The sequence below is a fragment of the Cryptomeria japonica genome, chromosome 5 (genome assembly GCF_030272615.1).
Source record: "Cryptomeria japonica chromosome 5, Sugi_1.0, whole genome shotgun sequence".
NCBI classification, from domain to species: domain Eukaryota; kingdom Viridiplantae; phylum Streptophyta; class Pinopsida; order Cupressales; family Cupressaceae; genus Cryptomeria; species Cryptomeria japonica.
This window is the reverse complement of record NC_081409.1, coordinates 405,155,288-405,177,134: the sequence shown is the minus strand read 5'-3', so window position 1 is coordinate 405,177,134 and position 21,847 is coordinate 405,155,288. Positions and strand designations below refer to the sequence as shown.

Here is a 21,847-nt window from a genome sequence, read left to right as displayed (position 1 = left end):
ATCCATGAGAAAAGCCTTATACTTTATTCCCCAAACACACAGATTTCTATGGCTTTTCCGATCTAAGTTATAATTGCATCTTTTATTGGCATATCCTGTTGGATTGTGATAAAGAACTTTGTTTATGTGACAATACTTATATGTTCACGATCTAGACACTCATGGTGAGTGTGGCCTCGCTTGCATGTGTTGTGCCACAACTCCTTATCACCTCCTTAACTCTTTGCTTCTCTCCACCTCTATCAACCTTTCTGTAAATAACTTCTGCTATCAGTGGTTCATCATTATCATCCCTAGGAGAGGTTCTCATGTGTTGTTGCAGTTGTCTTTCTAAGCTGGGGAGTATATTGACCACTTTTTTGAATTGTCAGGGGAGACTGAGTTCATTGTCTTTGTACTTTGGTAAGGGGCTTTCAACAAGCTACCTATTTGGAAGGTTATCAACAACTTTTATGCCCATTTTTTCATGAGATTTTTAGATTTCTTAATATTTTGTTTTGACCTTTTACTGTTTTAAAAATAAATCTAGTCAATGAATTCACTTCATCCATTAGCAACTCTTTTTTAATGTAATTTGAGGCGATTTCCTTAAACCATTCACTTGTATTAGGTCACAATGTCACTTGGAATGATTTAACCCAACTGCTTCCATTCTTTTTTGGCCAATGAAGGTCCAGATGTTTACACAGATTACAAAATCTCGTTGGATTGGCACTTCCAGTTCTGCTACATGTAAATGAAGGCTGCCATAAGTGCTTGGGTGTTTGTGGTTTATGATTCCTTCATGAGCATGATAAACTCTTCAACGATGACCTCTTTTTTGCTTTCTAACTCAGATGGTGGACTTAAATAGTGGGAATCTGCTTACCCCACATCATAGCTATTCTCGCAGGCTTCAAAGTTCTTGAGCATTGATCACCTGATGTGTTCTTGTGATCACCTGAACTTGGAACATAGCCTGTGTTCTCATGAAAAATTTGTCAAGCCTACTCATTTAGTCTCAGCTTTACAGGTACAAATAAAGGTTGGTTGTTATTTACTTGCTTCTTCATTTCTTTGTTTCAGTTTAGTCAAATTGCAAATTTCTAGGTGTTTTTTAATGTAGAAGTCTCCATGTCATATAAGAAGTGGATAGTACACCAAGATGTAACAATGCTTCTTGTATGAGAGAATCAAATTTTATTATCTTCTTGATTTTATTACTGATGAAATGAAAAGAAGTTGTAACTAAATTGATTTGTAAAACGATGATGTCTAACTATGATTTTGGATTGCAAAATTTGGAGTCTATTGTGTTTTGAAGTAAATCCATGACCCAGCTTCTAGAAATGCTCCAGACAAATCAGCTGATGCTGCACCATCCACTCTCCAGTGCTCAAGGAAGTAATTTGTAGCTGTATTTTAAGGATTTTTTATCCACTTATATGAATTTGACAAGCCCGTGAAGAATTATACATACCACATTTAGTAGCTGTGGTGCAATTGCAAATCGTTGTTGCTGTCTTGTCATTAATGTCGACAATTTTACTTCAATTTAACTCACCATCTATTTTGTTCTCTCTTTTCATTATTTTGAATTGTTTTCTTCCATTAATAATTTAATACGTTTGTTATCAATGGTAATCTTGCCATGCATTAGTTCTATTTTGGTTATTGAATGTCATTAGGGGAATGTTTATAAATTTGGTAGTGCTTCAGTTGGAGTAGTTCCACTTGAGTAGGAATAGGTCTGACACCTAGTCAAGATTAGGTTTTAGGCTAGTTTGAGATGATGAGTTCTGGAATGGCTGTAGAAATAGCTCCTAGTGAGATTCATCCCTTCCTTGTAATGAATTTAACTTATTTTCTTTTAGATTTGTTTTTTGTTTGAATGGGCTTATATTTGCTGGGTGTTGTCTGATCGTATGGTGGAAGTGATTGGAATGTCTAAATGCTCACATCTGTCTTTCGAATTACTGCCGTAGAACCATGTTTGGCATGTTGTCCTGATGACTTTATTCATGATATATGCTCAGTTGTGTGTAATAGTGCCGTGTGTTTGAATTTTGAAATGATGTATCATTTAGGTTGGGATGATTTACTGACTCTTATTGTAGTTATTGGCCATGCTGATTATTTCTCTTTTGATATTCTTTCATAAGCATTCTTAGATGATTTCTTTTTTTGTCCTTTCTTAAGTTTTTGGTTTAAAAACAACCTTCTTCCTCGTTCTACGTGTTACTAATGTGTTAAAGGTATTGGGCTTTTTCTTGTATGCTTTTTATGAAGGTATACTTGACCGTCTTATTTGTTGTACTAAATTTGTAGACATGCAACTGTGAATGTGTAATGCTAAAATTTAAAACTCTGCCAACTTATTTGAGTGGCAAGGATAAGAGGTATATGCTATATCCTGCATTTAAAACTCTACCAATGTTCTTGGAGTATTGCAGCAGCCATTCTCTTATGCCATTGTAAATGAGATGTATTACTAGAGCCATTCTTTGTTAGCAAGTGTTTGATTGGATGGTTTAAATTGTAATCGCTGTTTTAATCACAGCTCTATTCAACTTTGTGGAGCAAGAGTTTAGTCATTTCATTTTGGTATAGCATAGTGTTGTTATTGTTAGAGAACTAAATAGGTTAGTAACACTATTGCACTGAAATATTGCATGGTTGTAGAATTTCATTACATGTTTACAGATCAAAATATTTGAAGCTAAATAACTTGGATTGAACTTTCAACAATGCACATGAAATGTTTTCCTCACATGGCCATCTTTTGCTGCTTACAGGTTGTAGGTGAGTTGAATGCAGTGAAGAAAGCACTGCGAATTATATCAACCCGATTGAAAGATAATCCCCCTAGAGAGCGTGGTCAACAACCTCCACATGGCAGAATGTACTCACCTGAACATCGTTCTCCACCTAATGATGATGCTTTACCTTATGGGAATATTATGTCACGTCGATCAGGTTTAGATCCTCCCGTGTCAGCAACAAGATCATCTGTGGCATTTAGTGGTAGTAGGAGTTCAAGTCACCATTCAAAACCTTCTGTATACACTCCTGATGTTTATGAGCCTCATGAAAATGACTATGAGCAATCCTTTTATGGCGAGGAGCTTGTTTTTCGGATTTTGTGTCCGAATGAAAAAATTGGGAGTGTCACTGGGGAGGATGGAGGCATAATAAAAAGGCTTCGTGAAGATATTGGCGTGAATATTAAGATCACTGATCCTGTTCCTGGTTCAGATGAAAGAATAATCATCATATCAGAGAATGAGGTACATTTGACAAATTGCTTTCTTAAAATGTGAAAATTTGTGTTGATCTTGAGACAAAACCTCCATCTATAGGCTAATCTTATGAGGATTGCAACAATTTCACAATGTTAGATATGATATACATGCATAAACAACAATTCTGTATATATTACATGACAGTATCAGAATATTAGGTATGCATGCTGATTTTTTATTTTGCGGTGATGAATCTTTTCTTCCAAGGAAAGTTGCTCTGCTCTCTTAGGAAAGAATCAAGGGAAACTCAGTTTTGAAAAATAGAACGGAACAAAATGAAATTTCATTTATAAGAGGAATTATTTGTTTTTTGGAATGGTCAAATGATCTTATGTTATTAAATAGCCTAACAAATTGTACTCAGAACAAGGAATATAGGAAGCTCATATATCATTGATAATGGATATAGAACCACCTATGTAAAGTTGATGAAATACATGGTTATCAAACTCTGCAGCATCATGCTATCAACTGGTTTTCTTGTCCTGCTGTTCAAATATTGTCTTTTTGATAGAACTCTGATTTAAAAAACCACAACCATATGAAGGGTGATTTCCATAAAGTATCCTTTGTAAGGTATTATGATGGATCATGGAAATTCTGAACCAACTTATGATCACATGGATCAATCAATATATTTGCTTATGATAAGATAAACAAGCACTGATACTATTCAATGCATGACAATGGGTGGTTTTTAGTTATATCAATATCCATATGTATAATAAATTATATTGAATATTGAATAATGGCTAAATGGTGCGTTGGCTCTCCATTTGGTGAATCTAAATATATTTTGAGTGGCCTATTTAGGGTCAGACAATATGAAAAATGTCTCTCTTATACATCAAATAATAATTAATGTTAAGAAAAAAACAGACATAGCTAAGAGAAAACATTCAATCTCAGAAAATGGGGAGAGAAATGCTTGCTGAACTTTCATCAATCATTATGAAAATGAAATTGGTTAATACAGGATAGTGAGAGAGATGATTAACTGATTTTCTTTTGGTTTCAAAGTACAACAGTAATCAAGGAAGCCTCCCTGATTCCTACTTTTTGTAGAGCACAATATTATGTACTGATATTGTGCATTTATTTCCTATGTGAATGTACTTTGATGCATGTACGTATTAGATGAGCACCATTATTTTAAGTATTATAGCACCTCTCCTTAATGGTCAATGTGAAAAAAATAATCACTCATTTTAATGAAGTTATCAGAACAAAGGTTTTGTAAATGTATCTGTTACTCACTCTTGATCTGGTACGCCAAGGTTGATAATTTTTTGATTAATTCAAGGTTCAATAGGAATCCTAATGTGAATGATTCATATTTTTAAGATGAGTTTGGTTGTTTATATGGTCATTTGTTGTTATATGAATGACTTAATTATTTTGGCAGGCCAGATTGACAGTATTAAGGTAAGATTAGATTGCTTCTTCACTTCTGACTTAACTGACTCAGGTTAGTACACTATTTGTTTAGGGGTTGAATTGTTGCAAACAGATATAGTGGTTAAGATGTTAGTTTCTGGGTAAAATTGCATACACACAAATTGAAAAGATATCAAGATTTTGAACCGCCTAATTCAAAATGGTGTATTGTAAGCCAATGGTTGGCCTCTATGTTAATTTCTGGGTAAAATTGCATACGCACAAATTGAAAAGATGTCAACATTTTGAACCACCCAATTCAAAATGGTGTATTGTAAGCCAATGAATGGCCTCTATGAAGGTTGATTGAAAGCTAACAGCTTCACCCAATTCTGTCAGTAAGTGGGCATATCCTTTTTCGAAAATTGATGGGTAGCCTAATTTGTTGTTGTTATAGTAAGGCCACAATTTTCCTTTGATGGTGGCTATGTTAGCAGATTTCCTGGTAAGCTGAGTGGAGAGCGACAGGCAGGATCATTGGTATGTCAGGCACATTGGAATTTGAAATTTTCTTATATCATTTCTAATGATCACCAGCTAGTTGGTTTCACATATGCAGATTGGGGTTGGTTAGATGTTGGCAAGTCAACAACAGATTATACCTTCATTCTTAGGATGGGTGCAACATCTTGGGTAAGCAAGAAACAACATATTGTTTCTTTGTCTTCGACAGAGGCAAAGTACAAAGCTTTTATTTTTGGCTGCATGTGAGGTAATTTGGTTGAAGAGGGTCTTCACCATTTACAATTACATCCAGAGCAGCCTACATGTATATTTTGTGACAAAACAGGATCTTCTCAAACTGGTAAACAATTCAGTTTTCCATGCACATACCAAGCACATAAGAGTACGTTTCCATTTTGTTCTTTTGTTGGTCAAGAAAGTTATTGCCTCAACCCAATAGGTTCTGTTGCCAACCTACACACAAGTTTTTCCTGATCAGCAAGCACAATACCTTCTGGCTACATCATGTACACCTGCATTAAGTTGCCATTAAAAGGCTACTTTAACAGATGAAACATTTTCCACTGAAAGCAAGAAGCGATGGCAATGGTTTACTTGTTTGTTACCATCTTAGTGTAGATGAAAATGATTACTGATAATCTATCAATTCTATCTCTTCTTTGCGGACAATTTTTTTGGGCAAAAGCCTCGCTTTGTGTTTGTTGAACTCAGCATCTGCCTTCAATTTGGTTTTATAAATTCATTTATAAGCAATTGATTTTTCATTTGTGTTGGTTGAAAATTTTGTACACTTGGGTAAATATACAAACTTGTGGTTTCAACCACAGTGTGTGAGTAAAACTCTCATAATTATGGGAAGGCTCTCCCTATCTACAAACTAAATTAATCTAATATGGATGGGACAACAGTCTTTTTTCTTCTTTCAAGAAAAACTATACTCTTTTCTCTTCACAGAAAAGTAATAGCAATTGGAAATAAATAACAATAAATATAGAAATGAGACTTTTTGGTAGGATTTTTGGAATATAAAAGGAAGCAAAGTTTCCATGAAGGCACAAAGACCTCCGTCACTTCCTCGGGACAGGAAAACAGAAAGAAAGCTCAAAGTCTTTAACTATCTATTCTCCTATCAACTTTTTATATGATTTTTTGCTAACTAAGCACAATATGTAGCAGCTCAAAGTCTAACTACATGATGCACTTCACCTTACATGCACAAGTCTTAACAATAGAAGTAGCGCAAAGTCTACAAGCTATCTTCCCACTTGAGCTTTCCACACTAGTTTCATATATGATAAGCAACTCAAAGTCTGTAAGACCAAATTTGAAAACCAAACATATAACTCTAAATACAATTAGCAGCTCAAAGTCTGCAAGATTGAATTTAAATCCCTCTTTCACAATAGAACAAAACTCACAATCAAATCCAGAAAATGTCGTCACATAACAACTTGAATTGGCACAAAGTCTCAACACAACTTGCCTCTTTTATTGAAAGCAATCTGATTTACATCTAAGGTCAAAGTCTTAGAGTGCACATACAAATTGGCAGAATTTTGTTGCATTGCCAAAAGATAAATATTACAATAGACCACTCAAGTATTTATAGAAGAGGAGTCTTGAGAAAAAGGTGGGAGGATCCTAACTAACTTGAGAGATTCTCTCAACCACCAAGACTTATTCAACAACTAACTATGACTTATTCCAACTACAGTCCTAATTGAACTCAACTTGTAGTTGCTTTACATGTAATTACAAAAGTGCAAGTGATGAGTTAACTTGCAATTACAAAGTTATTTTTTACCTGTAACTTGTCAAAACAAAATTACAAATGCATAACTAAAACTATTCCATGTGTCTAAAGACACGACTCTAACTGCATCATCCTTTGTCTGTGATGATCTTCATGTCGCTTTAGGATGCTAGAACTTGAAGTATTATGATCTGTGAAGGCATCTTGAACTGGAACGAGAATTTGCATCCTTATCTTCTTGCTTGGGGTAGTACTAGCTTTTCAAAAGGGAAAGGGCTGCCTTCCTCTTTCCATGTCATGACCATATTTGTCTTGAAAGCATTCTGTGCTCTCAACCATGAATTGTTGTTGTATCTCTTCTTTGTATCATCCTCCAATCTTGAAATCTGCTTGCAAAATAAGACCCATGCCTTAATTCATTGATTTGGTAGGTCGTGTGTGCAAACCGGACTAGCAGGGGAAGAGATAAATTGATGCAAAAATGGGCTCACAAGTGAATTTCGGGTTTTGGAAGTTGCATTACATGCGTGGGAAAAACAAGAGCATTAACTTGCAATTGTGGGGAACAAACATGCAACTTCATATGCATAATGGGTAAACACAAGTTTGCACTTGTAATTTGACCTTTAAAACTCATTTTCAAGTGTTATTTGAGTGCATTTTGGACCAATTTCGGGTTCTGGATGGCTGACTGCAGGTAGACTTTAAATGGGAAAAATGAGTGAAGGTGTGAAATGAGTGGATGAAATGGTGGGAATAGGGATCTTGATATGTGGGAAATGATGGTAATGAAGCTTGTGAACAAGGAATTTTTTTTGGAAAGATCATCTTTATGAAAATGGGAAGAACTTTCAACATGTAATCTGGTTCTAAAAACCCGATTTTGAAAGGATGAATATTTTCCAATTTAGAAACTTGGAGTTTCACCAAAAGATGGTTAAGATTTTCCAACCAAAGGGGAAGATCAACTATTTTCATCTTACATACAATCGGGTTTTTAAATTCCGAATGCAAGTAAAGAGGGAAAATGGGGAAAGACAATGCAATTCACAAATTGCCTTGCAAACTTGGAACAAAGGGGAAAATCTCTCACAAAACCGATTTTAGGCAAAACCAACATATATACAAATTGACCAAGGAAAACAAACAAACAAGAAATAAAAACAAAAAAGAAAGGAAAGAAACATACCTTGATCAATCAAAACGTCCTCCAAAATACAAGAAGCAATCCTTGAAATGGAAGATTGAAACTTTTAAATAGATAATAAACCACACTCCAAACCCTAGCCACGTTTTTGAAAAAATGCCATATGTATCAAAATGCCCATTAAAAGCATGAAAAATCGGTCAAGTAAAGCACCCAATCTCCATGCCTAGGCAAGACAAGCAAAAACGACTAAGGAGGAAGAGGATTCGTGGCACATTTCAAAGGCAAATCGTGGTATTTTCAAACACTTTTTTGCTGTTAACACCCTAAAAAACAGCAATAATGTCTTCCAAATGGCATGGAGGGAGTTTCAAAATGCATGAAAATAGGCTTGAAATCAAAACACTTTCCTCCTCAAATTTCTCCACAAAAATCATTGGAAATCTTCAACAAAATCCTCCAATATTGCTGGTCGGGTTTTTGAGGAAGAATGACAAGTTTAAAATTGCAAAGAACACATGAAATTGGGTTTCGAAAACCCATTTGCAAGTTTAAAAATGTCACTTTTTCATGCATAAGGCAAAATCGGGTTTGTGAGAGCAAACAACAAGTTTAAAATACTTGTAATAGGGAAATAAAACTCCCATTACAAGTTTTAAACAACTCAACAAAATACTAGTAAAAGGAAAATAAAATTCCCTTTACAAGTCACAAAAACAACTTAAAAATAAAACATGTAATAGGGAAATAAAATGCCTATTACAACTTAAAGTGACTTTATAAAACTTGTAATGGAGGAGAAACTTAAAATCACTTAAGTGGAACTTTTTAAAATAATTATAAGTTTTATTTAAACTTTATAATTTAAAGTTCACTTGTAATATGTTTAAAAAGTTCCTACAATGACTTAAAAGTCAAAAAGCAACAAGGGGGAAATAAAAAGTAAGTTACAAGTTCTATTTTTCATAAAGTGCACTTGTAATTAACTAAAAAATTCCCTACAAAGACTAAAACAAAGGAAAACATTAAAACTTGCAACTGAAGGAAAATTTCCCACCTGTAGTCAGGGAGAAAAAACCCGAAATTGAAGGAAAAATATAGCAAACGGACCCAAAATGCGATGAAATTTGAAATGCGGTTTAAGGATGGACTAAGGATTAGTCCGGTCCAGAGACAAGGCGAAATTCTACCTTGGGAAGCATGCCATAGAGTAAATTTTAAAAAAAATTTTGACAAAATTTTTATGTAATGGTCCATCATTTTTAAAAACAAAAATGAGGACAACAATTTGGTGGTAAATTTTAAAGTGGCCAAGTTTTATTTCACATCAAACCATGATATTGAGCCTTCATTGCTATCTTCCACTCTGATTTTCCTCTTGCTACCCTGTACAAAGAAGACTCTTGTACGTTGTGAGTAACAAAAGCAGAATTATCACCATCATTAAATTTGAGAGACTCATATACCATACGCACAGCTTGACTTTTCTTGACAGTAAAACAATTGTTCTTAAGGAGGGGAGGTCCAGATTCAAACATGGAGAGAGGTAGGTTACGTGTGCCATACCTTATGGTAGCACCTATGGTTCTTCTTCCCACAAGCAGCATGTGCTAGTGTCATATTGCCTGTTGCCTAATTGTAGCTAGGTGTACAGGGCGGCACATTGTGGCTTCTTGAAGCAACATTCAATATGTATGGCATCCAATATGTACAACTAGTACATTCTGTGTATCCCAAGCAAATCTGTTCATGTCTAAATTGGGAAAATTAGGAACCTGTTTAAGAGCTAAATCAACTTCCAAATCAGCCTCCGCAGTGGGCATTTCAGCCCCTATATTGATCCCAACACAATCTTGAACCAATTGCACATCCTGAGAACTATTCATAGCAAGGCCACTAGAACTAAAATTTCATTACAATCTGATAATGTTATTGGTTTTAACTTTTGATTGAAATTGACAACCAAAATGGAATATCACCATCTTCTAAATCAACATGCCTTCTCAGCATCAATGCTACAGCTTGTGCTGATGTGAGAGTTATTATAAAAGTACTCAAGGCACCTGCACGGGCACCTGTTCTGGATATTGCTAATGTAGATGAAAAAGATGGTACTGATGATAATATGTTAATATTACCATTGCTGACAAATGGCATTGCTTTTAGCCCATAATTTGATCATTTGCTATTATTTTTCACTCGAGTTGCATAAGTTTAGTCTAGCTTGCTGATAGAACAGTTGGTGGTGGCCACCTTAAGGCCTTATACTTTGGAAGTCTCTAAAATATAGTTACTAGGAGATTCATACCCTGATCCTTAGCACTTGTCTCTTGTATCAGAAACATGTCCCCATCTTGGAGACACATATGAGGATGCATCTAGATGTTAGGAAATTTCAGGTGAAGTTTCTTAGTGTCTCTATGTGTCTCACGAGAGAATCCTTTGAAAATTCAGAAACTTCCTCTAGACATTTCTTAAATACATTACATAAATTAAATTTTTTTGTTTTCCTCAAGTGCTGATATCTGGTTGATGGGATGTAAAAGAATAAAGAAATGCACTAATATACTCGTAATTTTCTACTTTTTTAATTGAAATCTACAAGTTCTTTTGTAACTGAACATTCTAATAAAAGCTCAAAGAGGTATTAGTAAGAAGAGAAATGGTAAAATGGCATAAAATGTCTATTACACCGATATTTTATCAATCTATTGAAATAGAAAGAGGGCTGCTTCATGATAGTTGCTAGTTATAATAACTATATGGTATATATTTATTTTAGCACAAATATTGTATATCTGTGTACTCTCATAACCTGTTTTTGAAATAATGATGTTTGCATTCAAGTCCTTGACTTGTGTCTCAAGGTGAGTGGTATAAATTTTAACTGTTTGATATATTTATGATGGCAATTATCAAATATCAATCTTTGCTTTTGCTGAGATCTATTTCTATGTTTTAAAAAGAAGAAGTTTAGTTCTTAAGCATTCTGTATTTTGTAAAGTTACACAGTCATTGCATAAATTTTTTTTTTTCTTAATTTAAGTTATAGATACAGTAAAAACTTTATTCTATTTTTTCTGTCTCCAAGTAAGCATCTCCCATTGTTTGGGAAGTGGCATGCTGGTACTCATCCCCATCTCCTGTACCAGTACTAGTCCCTGTTTCTTGGTAACTATGCTGAAAAATTTGTTTTAAAGATTTGCCACACTATGGTGATGTAATATTCTATTGAAACTTTGGACGTTTACTCTGGACATATGCAGCTTTTCAAACTTTCTACCTTGATATAAAAAAACCAGTCATAGTGATAATTACCTTTCTAGTAGATATTTCCAATGATTATATAATCTATACAGTGTTGCACTACTCGCTATAGTGGGTAGCCAACAAAAATGAACTTCTTGAACTGTAATCCAATTTACTGCAAACTTGATCTAGAATGTGAGCTTATGTAGTAAAAGTGTAAAACCAACTATATTAGAGAAATATAACATTGGTTTCGTGCTTAATCAAGCCTCAACTGGTGTGATCCCATGGATGCAATACCTTGGATGGGATCTTGTTAAGGAAATAGGCAGATGTGTTTGCTACACTTAATTGAAAATTCACAGGAAACTTTTACCTCTTATCATACATCAAGCCATTTATATTCCTCTTCAAGACTCTGTTTTGCTGCAGTGTGTAAGGGACAGGAAACTTTCTTTATAGAAGCACAAAACTCAGAAAATGCTTTGCTACAAAACTTACCACTGCTATTAGTGAATGGAGTCTTAATTTTCATAATTGATTCAACCTCTATTGCTGATTTAGACTGCTTGAAGTTAAAAAACAAAAAGCTGAAGTATAGAGCATTTAATATTGATTGTATTTACATTTACTTCACATGTTGTGCCCTTCACTGGGTTACCAAATCTGCATGCTGTTTCCTTGAAGAATAGTCTCCAGCTGTGTCTTCCCTCCATATGAGTTGAACATACCCGTTTCTGAATCTGAAATAAAAGCAAGCCATAAACTGTATTATTTTTATATACAAAGAAGAAATAGATTCCAGTAAGTGTGCTTACATTTGGTGCCAACTCAAATAAAGATTTGCGCAACCAAAGCATAAATCAGTGACGTGTTAGCAGTTTCAAATCCATAAAGATAATATCCCTTTTACCCTTGGCAAGGATTTAAGCCTTACTCTTCTGTGTAACCAGAGTTCTGTGATCCAAGAAAGCAACACATTTTTCTTTTAAAAGTCAAACCAGGAACATAAGGGACATTTTAGAATTTCATTTTCTTATCCCCATCCAAGCTACCTTTGAAATCTGTGTGGCCCTGCAAATGTGTGACCTGCAATTGACAGCTATCATTGCACATATTGTTTTGAATTCTTCAACATAACTTATAAACTAATCACATTGATTGGTCAGATGATTACTTGGTTGCTAAGATTAGGGAAACTGTCAAGGCATGTTTTTTTTCATCAACCAAATCAGCCTGTCACGGTTTCCTCTTTTTGCCTGACCATTTCACTTTTTCTTACCATCTCTCATTGCATAATCTGCTCTTCCACAAAATGTCAACTAATAATTGACTTAGAAGTGTTGTTTGGTAAAATGGTTGTGTAATGCCCCATCCAAAGGACCAAGGCAAAACCTGATGGAACAATTTTTTTTTTCTGAAACAAGAAGAAGAAGAAGGTGGTTACAACTAGTGTTTTAGGAATCGACGAGTACTCGCTAGGACTCATGAGTCTTAACGTTTGGCAAGTCGACTTGCCTAGGACTCGCGAGTCGAGTCCTGCCAAGTCTCGGCAAGTACTCACTCGAGTCTCGGTGAGCACTCACCCCAGTCTCGACCTGGGACTCACCATGTCCCCGGGTTGGACTCTCGAGTCCTAGGGGAGGACTCTTGGGTCTGCCTGGGTGTGTTAAAACAGCAAGAAGTGAGTTTTTTTTCCTTCATATTTTGGCTCAAACTTGTCCATTTTCAATCATCCAAAAAAGAAGATTTTTAGGGGCATAGCCTCAAACCCCCACTTTTGGCCCATAGGGAAACAAAAGTTTGTTTCCCCGCACCCCTTATATCGTTGGGTTTTTCTCACATCTAGCACTTGTGCAGCTTATCATTGCTGCCCCTCAAACCCATTAGGGTCTTCACTCCCAAACGCCCACTAGTTATTGAGTACGAATTAATGAAATTTCAAATATTGAGTGTTTGAAGTTCATATGACATGTGTAATGTTTGAATTATGACAAATTGGTAGTCAAATTAGGCTTTTATGTTTTCTAAATGCATTAATTTTTTTGTTTTGTAAAATTACATTTTTTTTTGCCTAGTCCTAGTCAAGTTTTTTGTCAAGTTTGTGCTGAGTCTTGAGTCTGATTCCTATTTTGGGCTGCCGAGTCCACACCGAGTCCAAGTCCTAAAACTTTGGTTACAACAACAACATGTCACACTTGCACTGCAGTGTGTACACAAGTGTCATATGGAATATTATAACACAAAGTAAATGATAACCAAAATGACCTCACCATTGCATATGCAAGGTGGTACCAACAAAAGATTGAACAGTCACAAGACAAAACACCATGATGAACCTATGAGAGAGAGGGATACAATGCCTAAAAGGCAATTAGGTACACAAACCCATGATGACGTTCTTATATGAAACCACACAATGATAGGATGAGGGGAACTTCAACCTCAATCCATACCAAGTCACACCTTGAAACACAAATAACATACTCAAAAACCAACACCAACAAAGGTTGTCTAGGAGCCAACACAACCCAACTAGTAAAAGACACTGTCAGTTTCTGAGACAAGGAGTAGAGTGAGGACATTGACACCTTCAGTCCACTCGGGAGGACCAAGACGATCCTCAACAAAAGGGCCAACCTCCACAAGACGTTGCTTAATAGGGAGGCCTCACTCCCTCTCAACCTCGTTAGGGTTTGGGGGTCGTAGTTTCACTTTACCTTGTTCCCAAAATTAAGGAAACTCGGATAGAGGAAGCTTGAAGTCCAATGTTCGAAGGACAATTGGGGGTCGGGGATTTAGCTTATCCAAAACTGAACATAGGCGGTCATGGAAATGTGGAGGTTCGACGTTCAAAGTCCAACAAACATGGAACCTCCAATGTCCGATGTTCGAAAGGTCTGTTTGCATTGGGGATGCAAGTCCACAAGTTACATCGCAAGGGTCGAGGATTGGGGATACTCCTTCCCACTTCTTGCAAGAAACTTAAAGTGAAGGGTGATCGTACAACATCCAATGCCTGACATGCTTAGGAAATTTAAGGATGAAGAAAGAGATTTCAAGGTTTGGGGGTTGAGGTTACACTTTACCTTCCTCCAAACAAAATGAACTCCAAAGGGTGAAGGTCTAATCCTCAAAACCCAGAACACTTTGAAAATTGTAAAGGAAGAAGAGAAGGCTTTCGAGGGTCAGGGGTTGGGGTTGCACTATACCTTGTTCTCACACTTAACAAACTTCGCAAGGCATATGCCTGATCCTTGAAGCTCAAAACACCTGAACAAAATTTAGTCTTCTAGATTGTGAAAAAAACATTAAAGGGGATTCCTTTTAAGCCAAATGGAAAAGTACCTAGTACATTTTACAAACTTTACCCTAAGCATAAAAGCAACTAGATCAAGCTTTATACAATCATGCTTGGTTCCAACACCGAGTCATATAATCCAATTCACATACAATAACATGGTTCATCCAATTAAGTTACATCCATCTCAATGAGAGGTCCAATGAAAGAATATTATATTACATTACAAGAGGACTCAAATGTCCTTTCAGATATACAATTACATATCAATGAATCAGATATACAATTACATATCAATGAATCTAATTAAGAGCATTGGATCTATTGAGCATCTTAGTTTACTATCCTCTGGACCCCTAATGGTGGTAACCACGTCATCCAACCATGTGGAATCAAAAGATCCACTCCCTTTGTGCTAGGAGATAGTCGCATTGGCCATGAGTACACTCACACCAAAACATAGGGAGAGGGCTTACACTCATGCCATACACAAAGTATACACGTTCATACACATCATACCAATGGCACAACCGAACACTCACATTGGGCACACTCACCAATGGAAGAAAGGAATATATCATCACTGGGCATAATCACCAATGGCGCAAACCAAACACTCACACATGCAAGAAAGATGGGGAGAAGGCATAGGCACATCCAAGCATGAGGAATACATGACATTCAAGAATGTAAGAATGGAGTCCACACCATTAGCAAAGGAGCAATACATCTTTAGGGTGCTACTCAAACTGCACTAGGACTAGATGCTAGAGAGCTAGTTAGGGAGTGTCATCATAGAACACAATGTATAGCTACTACGTAGAATCAAATACCCTCTCATATAAATGAGGATGTTCGATCATACAAGTACCTCGCTTCTATAGCAGGCTTGTCTTCGCAAGCCATTCTTAGTCTTTACAAGCACTCAAGACATGCAAGGGGCAGCCATTATCTTGGCTAATTAATTACCCATGTTTCATTAGTTTTCACTTGATTAATTGACTCCCACATGTGATAATCACGAACAGCCATTTTGGGTTAGGTCATGTTGGGAGCCACTCCCATAACCCTCTCTAGTACGTACATCCTAGGCTCATCACATTCACCAACGAATGTGGCACAAAATCAAACAATGTAAATTTCCCAAATTTTGTAAAGTTTTTCACATTACATTTACAATTTGAGCCAATTTTCACAAAATGCAATAACCACATGAAATGAGATCCAAATTGTTCCAAATCAAAATCTCATTCTATAATTCCATCATTCCACAAAATAATCCATCAAAATTTTACACAAAATCCACTTATTAAACTTTTTCCCAAAATTCCTCAAAATTAGTGAATAGTGAAATTCTGCATTAAAATAGTTTCAAGAACACATAAAAATTCAAAATTCAAAATTCAAAAAACTAAGAATGACCTTTTGGTTATAAGGTGCCCAACACCACACTTTTAACATAAAGTTGGCATTTTCATCATTCTACGAAAAATTGGGCATGTAACCCCATATTATGGAAATCTCATAATTTCTTTTCATAACAATTCTAACAATCTGAAATAATCCTGAGTTCTACAGATTTTAATCCTTATATTTAATACTGTAACTACCCAAACTGATTGCAAAATATAAACTTAGAAATAGAAGGCTCATAATAATAATAACATCAGATTATTATAGGGTCAGACAACAATCATTTCATGGTTTAAGAATATAATTAGCATAGTGCTCAGTAAAATTTCAATTCCAGAAGTCTGTTCAAGCACCTTAATTGGATCATACAAATAAATTATCTCAGACCATAGACAACTTACAAGCTCCAAACATGCAGATAGAACAATGTTTGTTCAGGATATCAGGCTGACTTTTATTAGACTCCAAAGGCTGCTGCTTCAGGTGGTCTGGAGGTCAATAGATAATGATGTGCCTTGGAAATAGCACATTGACAACATTGCTATGGGCTGTGGTGCTACAAATGGTCTTGTTGTTCACCTAGGTAGCAGTCCTGAGATCTGCTCTTAACTTTCTCGTGATGATAATTAGGAGATAATTAGGATCCCCCTTTATGTATTGCTTCACTTGTCCCAACCTAGGTACTGTGCAGGCATGCTGTGCAGACCACTGACATAAATCTGTAGGATGCCATGTTGAACAGATAGGCAGATGACAGAGGAACAAACTATTGCTAAAAATAGATGATCAAGCAAAGGAAGCGTCCTACCTGTAGGATGCAACTTGAGGATTTCGTCCAATGCAGAAAAATTGTGCTCAAGGCAATTTCAATAATTTCGTGATGATTAGAATTAGGCTCCAACCCCCTTTAAATAGGCTCTAGCAACATTCATCCACCAAGTCGGCCAAAAGGGTAGATAAAATTGTATCATTTAGGTCGGCCCCGAAAATAGAAATATAAAATTGTATCATTTAGGTTGGCCTTTAAAACAGAAATATAAAATTGCATCATTCAGGTCGGCCCCAAAACAGGGATAATTTTTTATTATTTTTAATATATTTAAAATTAATGATAGTTGTTTTAAAATTAATAATAGTTGACTCTTATTTATAATCTTAATTATTTATTTATTAATATTTGCTGGCCAATCCAGCCACAAAGAACGGGAACATTACACAATCACTAAAATGAAATGCTTTAAGCAAAGAAAATTCTTCTTTTCATCAATAAATTCATTTAAAACCATTAAGAAACAAAAAGGAAGAGAATAGAGGGAGAAATGAGATTCCTACCTCTATTTTGCCCCAAATTTGAAAATACAAATAGTCCAAAGTCCAAACATGCCAAACAAAAGCCTGAATCCATGGAGCAGCATAAATTCCTTTCCATTCCTATCCCACTGCAACAATTCTCATTCAAATCCATGCAAAAATGGCTTCCCAATCACCATTCCAAAATTCAAGCACAAAAAGGATTTTATGCTACCAAAAAATCCCAAAATTGACAGTGTGTCAAAATAGACCAAATACCCTTTATAAAATCCACATCACTTTTTGAAAATAAAATAATAAAATAAATTAAATAAATGAAACTCTTTATTCTCACATTCAAAAATCTACCCCTATTATGCAATGCAATTAAAATGAATATAAATAGCCACATTTTAAATTCTCAAAATGTTAAATAACCATTAAAATCATAAAACTCATATCAACATTAAATTGCATTAAAATAATTAAAATAATTATTTCTTCCCCCAAATCCCATCCTTAACCCAAAACTGACATTAAAACCAAAGATGAAAAACTCTTCCTCGGCAATAAATCTTTTGGCCCAATTTTTTTTAAAAAATTGGGAAAAAATCAACAATAATTTGGCAAATTTTTCGAACATTTGAAAATATATAATTTCTTAAAATATTCTTAAAAAAACATACATATACACTACATTTATAGAACATAATAACGTATTATTGGTTTCTATCATATATAAATCAAAGTTTGAGTTAAATACATAACATATACCAAAAAACAAGTGAACCTTTGAATAAGTTTGAGTAAAATACATATTGTAGACCACAAAACAGCTACAATCTCTGAATATATATTAAGTTCAAGCTTTCGTATCAATGAAAATTAGAAATTAGAAATTTTGTTTATGACTAAAGCTCAAAAAAGTCTGTTGTTGCTGAGTGTGTGCTGAAGTAGATGATGTTGCTGCTGCAATATCCTCAACATGTGAGGGAACTGCCTTTGCTGGATCACCAAACTCATCTTCTGCCTCCTCACATTCTACCACTTCTGCCGCCCATTCAGCTGCCTCCCTCTCCAACTTAGCTAAGTGATCGTCAGTGAAAAATGGTTCCACATCAACAATAGTAGTAGCACCATTAGGTTCAACAATCCAATTCGTTGAATATGGATCAATGTCATTTAGGTCAAGTGATTCATGTGAACCCTGCTCTTGTACCCTCTTTTCATACAATTGAAGGTTGTATCATACATATACAAGGTCATTCAAGCACTTTTGAGTCAACCTATTGCGCTTTTTTGTGTGAATTGCTTCAAAGACACTTCAATTGCACTTACAACTAGAAGCACTACAAGGCTGAGATAATATGCGGATTTCAAGCCTTTGAAGATTAGGCGTTGTGGCACCATAATCTTTCTACCACAAATTTTCAAGGATAAAAATTGCCATTTATAACTTGGTAAAGATTTTTATAAACTTAAAAATTGAAATAAATGGTAAAATAAATTTAAGAGCACATTCTTTTTACCTGGCAGCAGGGTGTCTCTCTTATGAACTCAAATAGGTGAAGAAAACAATGACCCTTCTTCCTTCTTATAACTCTGTAAATTATCAAGTATGAGGTCTTGAATTTTTTCATCAACAACTAACCTTTGAATACATGTGTCGAGGCCAACTTGAACCTCTGCATCTGCTTTGAAAGTAGGGGAGAAAATAAACTTGGGGTTCAAATAGCAAGCAATAGCATGAATATGTTGGTGGAGTTGTCTATTCAACCTCCGATCAATTATGCGTCATATGGGTTCATATTTGGTCATGTCTGACCCATACCGGTGTTGAATTGCCTCTTTGGCCTTATCCATGGCCTCATATAGATACCCTATGGGGTTTTTATCCCCATCCACCATCCGTAGAACCGTCACCAACGGTTTTGACTAGATATGAAAAATTTAACAAAAAATCAGCAGAGTGTAATATTAGAAAATTAAAAAATAAATCATCGATTGAAGTTTGAAAACACACATTGATGATCTCCTCTATGAGTTTGGTAAATCTATCATAAAAAATGCTCTTCATGACCTTCTCTGCTTTAGATTTCCTAGAATAAAGACTCTCTAGCCATCTTTTACTCACAAATATCCGCTTCAGGTTGGGCAATGCACCTAATATGCTCTGTAAGTTGAGGAAATTGGTGGCAAAATGTGTGACTCCTGAACACACAAGACCCTTACCATCAATGTGTTGTCTCATAAGCTCGAGGACCCATGTGTGGTTGTAGATGTACTTTGTGATTTCCCTTCCATCTTCAACCACATTCTTCACTCAACTTAGTTTCCCTATGTCCTCATGGAGCAAGTCAAGGCAATGAGCAACACAAGGGCTCCAAAATAATGTTGGATGCCTAGCCTGTAGAAGTTTGTTGGCTGCCACATATGCAGCTGCATTATTGGTCACAACATGAACAACATTTTGCACTCCCACTTTTTTCACCACCTCATCCAAGGTGTTGCACAAGGTTTCTGCATTTTTCACTTCATTTGAGGCATCGACCGATTTTAAAAATACCACCTGTCCCCCTGAAGCAACTAGAAAGTTGACGAGTGTCCTATTTCTGCAATCCGTCCACCCATTAGATAAAATGGTGCAGCCATTCTTTTCCCAAATCCTCTTTTGTTGTTCCACTACTTGTAGTGTGTTTTGAACCTCATCCTACAATAATGGCCCACTCAACTCATAACGACTTGGGGCCTTGAACCCCTTACTTGCCACGGTCATTGCAATGATCAATTGCTCCCAATATGGACTAGAAGCATTACTAAACAAAATACTATTGTTATACCAAAATCTAGCACATGCCACCTTTGCTACCTGATGCACTTACTTATTCCATGAAGTACCTTGCAATCTAGGTTGTGCACTAGGAGTGTCACGGGGAATGAAAATATTAGACATATTGCTGCCCACCCCCACACTTTCTGATCATGTAGAACTCAGATCTATCATTGGGTCTGCCATTGCATTTGCTGTTCTCTTTTTATTTGCCTTCTTTTACTCATATTTTGAAAGCCTTGTTTTTGCTTCCCTCTCAACCTCTTCAGGACAATTTTCACATGGCGTAATATTCATTCCAGTGATCCGTGCAAGTGATATTTGAGTTTTTGTATGCCACCGGCCATAGATTTCATGCAATGGTTACACATAACCTCTCCTTGCACTGCACCTGGTGTGCCATGTTTGCATAAAGGATCCCTCTTTCTACCACCAGCTCTATTTCCACCATCTCTAGTTGCAGAAGCCATTGTCTTTTATAAAAATATGAAAGAAACTTAGTAAAAGAGACCAAACATGGATCAATAAATATACTTTGCTGATTCTTGTTAAATTTATGGATCAATAAATACACTTTGCTGCTTTTATGAAAAGAGAGTAAGGTAAGAGAGCAAACATGATCAATAAATTTAGAAACAGTTTCCACTTCCTAAACCTCCTGGAATGATGGCATACGAATACTAGAATTGTTAGTAACTTTTATTGTTTGAGTTTGACAAAGGTTGGTGAAAGGACTTCTAACATTTTGAAATCTATTACCAATTTACCAGTTCCTAATCCTGATTCAAAGCACGTCATAACATTTGCAAACTAGTCAGATTACACTAGGAAGAGGTAATGCTGGTCCGGAATCAACATGCAGATCACAATGAGAAAATGTTTTATTTCATTAGGGAAGATATTACGCAATTACATTAGAGATTATTATAACTTCTTATCCATTATGCAATGTTGAAGAGTAACCTACAATCTTATCATGAACTACTCACGTTTGCTAAAGTTTACACATATTTGCAAAAACTCAATCCAACGTATCAACATTCCAAACTTTCAATCATTAAATTTTTGGACAAGAAAAAGGATAAATACTAAAACTTTTTTGCCTCACCTAACTATGGGGATTTACTTCAGTTAAGCAAACCTTTGTGAAGCTGTACAGACAAGACGTCTCTACCACAATAGGTCTCGACATTGTTGATGTGTGTTTGACTCACATAATAAAATACCAAAGTATTTCACCCTCTCTTGAACAAAATCACCGTGGATGCTAAGATTACTAGAAGTTCATATGATGATTCCAAGGTTTCTACAGTCAGTTCTTGACATGTGGGTAACTCAATGGCTCGATGTGATAATGCTGTTTTCACTTGGGGACTTACGTAACTAGTTTGAATCTTTCACGGATTTGGAATTGGAATAGGCTATGCCGTTGGCTTAAGATTTTGCAATGAAGTTCTTAGTTCTAATACAACAAAGATTTTTAAAAAAAGGACAAAAGGAATAGACTTTAGGAATTCTATTCTAAAGCCTAGAATGCAAGAAAAGGGTGAATGATTCAATGGAATCCTATTGGGCAAGGTCTCACCATCAAGTCGAACAATTTGACACAAGCTCAGTGCAATCATCTTGGGTACATTTCAAAGATGTTCAAATCATTACCATCAAACATTGATACCATTCA

General features: G+C 35.6%; 1 protein-coding gene across 3 annotated transcripts in view; it reads left to right on the top strand.

Moving 5' to 3' along the window:
* The window catches only part of LOC131076480 (RNA-binding KH domain-containing protein RCF3), a 97,834-nt gene that overhangs the window by 18,028 nt on the left and 57,959 nt on the right, over positions 1-21,847 (top strand). For all 3 annotated transcript variants that reach the window (XR_009113351.2, XR_009113352.2, XM_058013690.2), the window contains exon 2: positions 2,775-3,266. Coding sequence is in view for 1 of the 3 variants with exons in the window: in XM_058013690.2 (XP_057869673.2) it covers positions 2,775-3,266 (492 nt within the window). In the remaining 2 variants the exon portion in view is untranslated. The remainder of the gene's footprint in view (positions 1-2,774; positions 3,267-21,847) is intronic.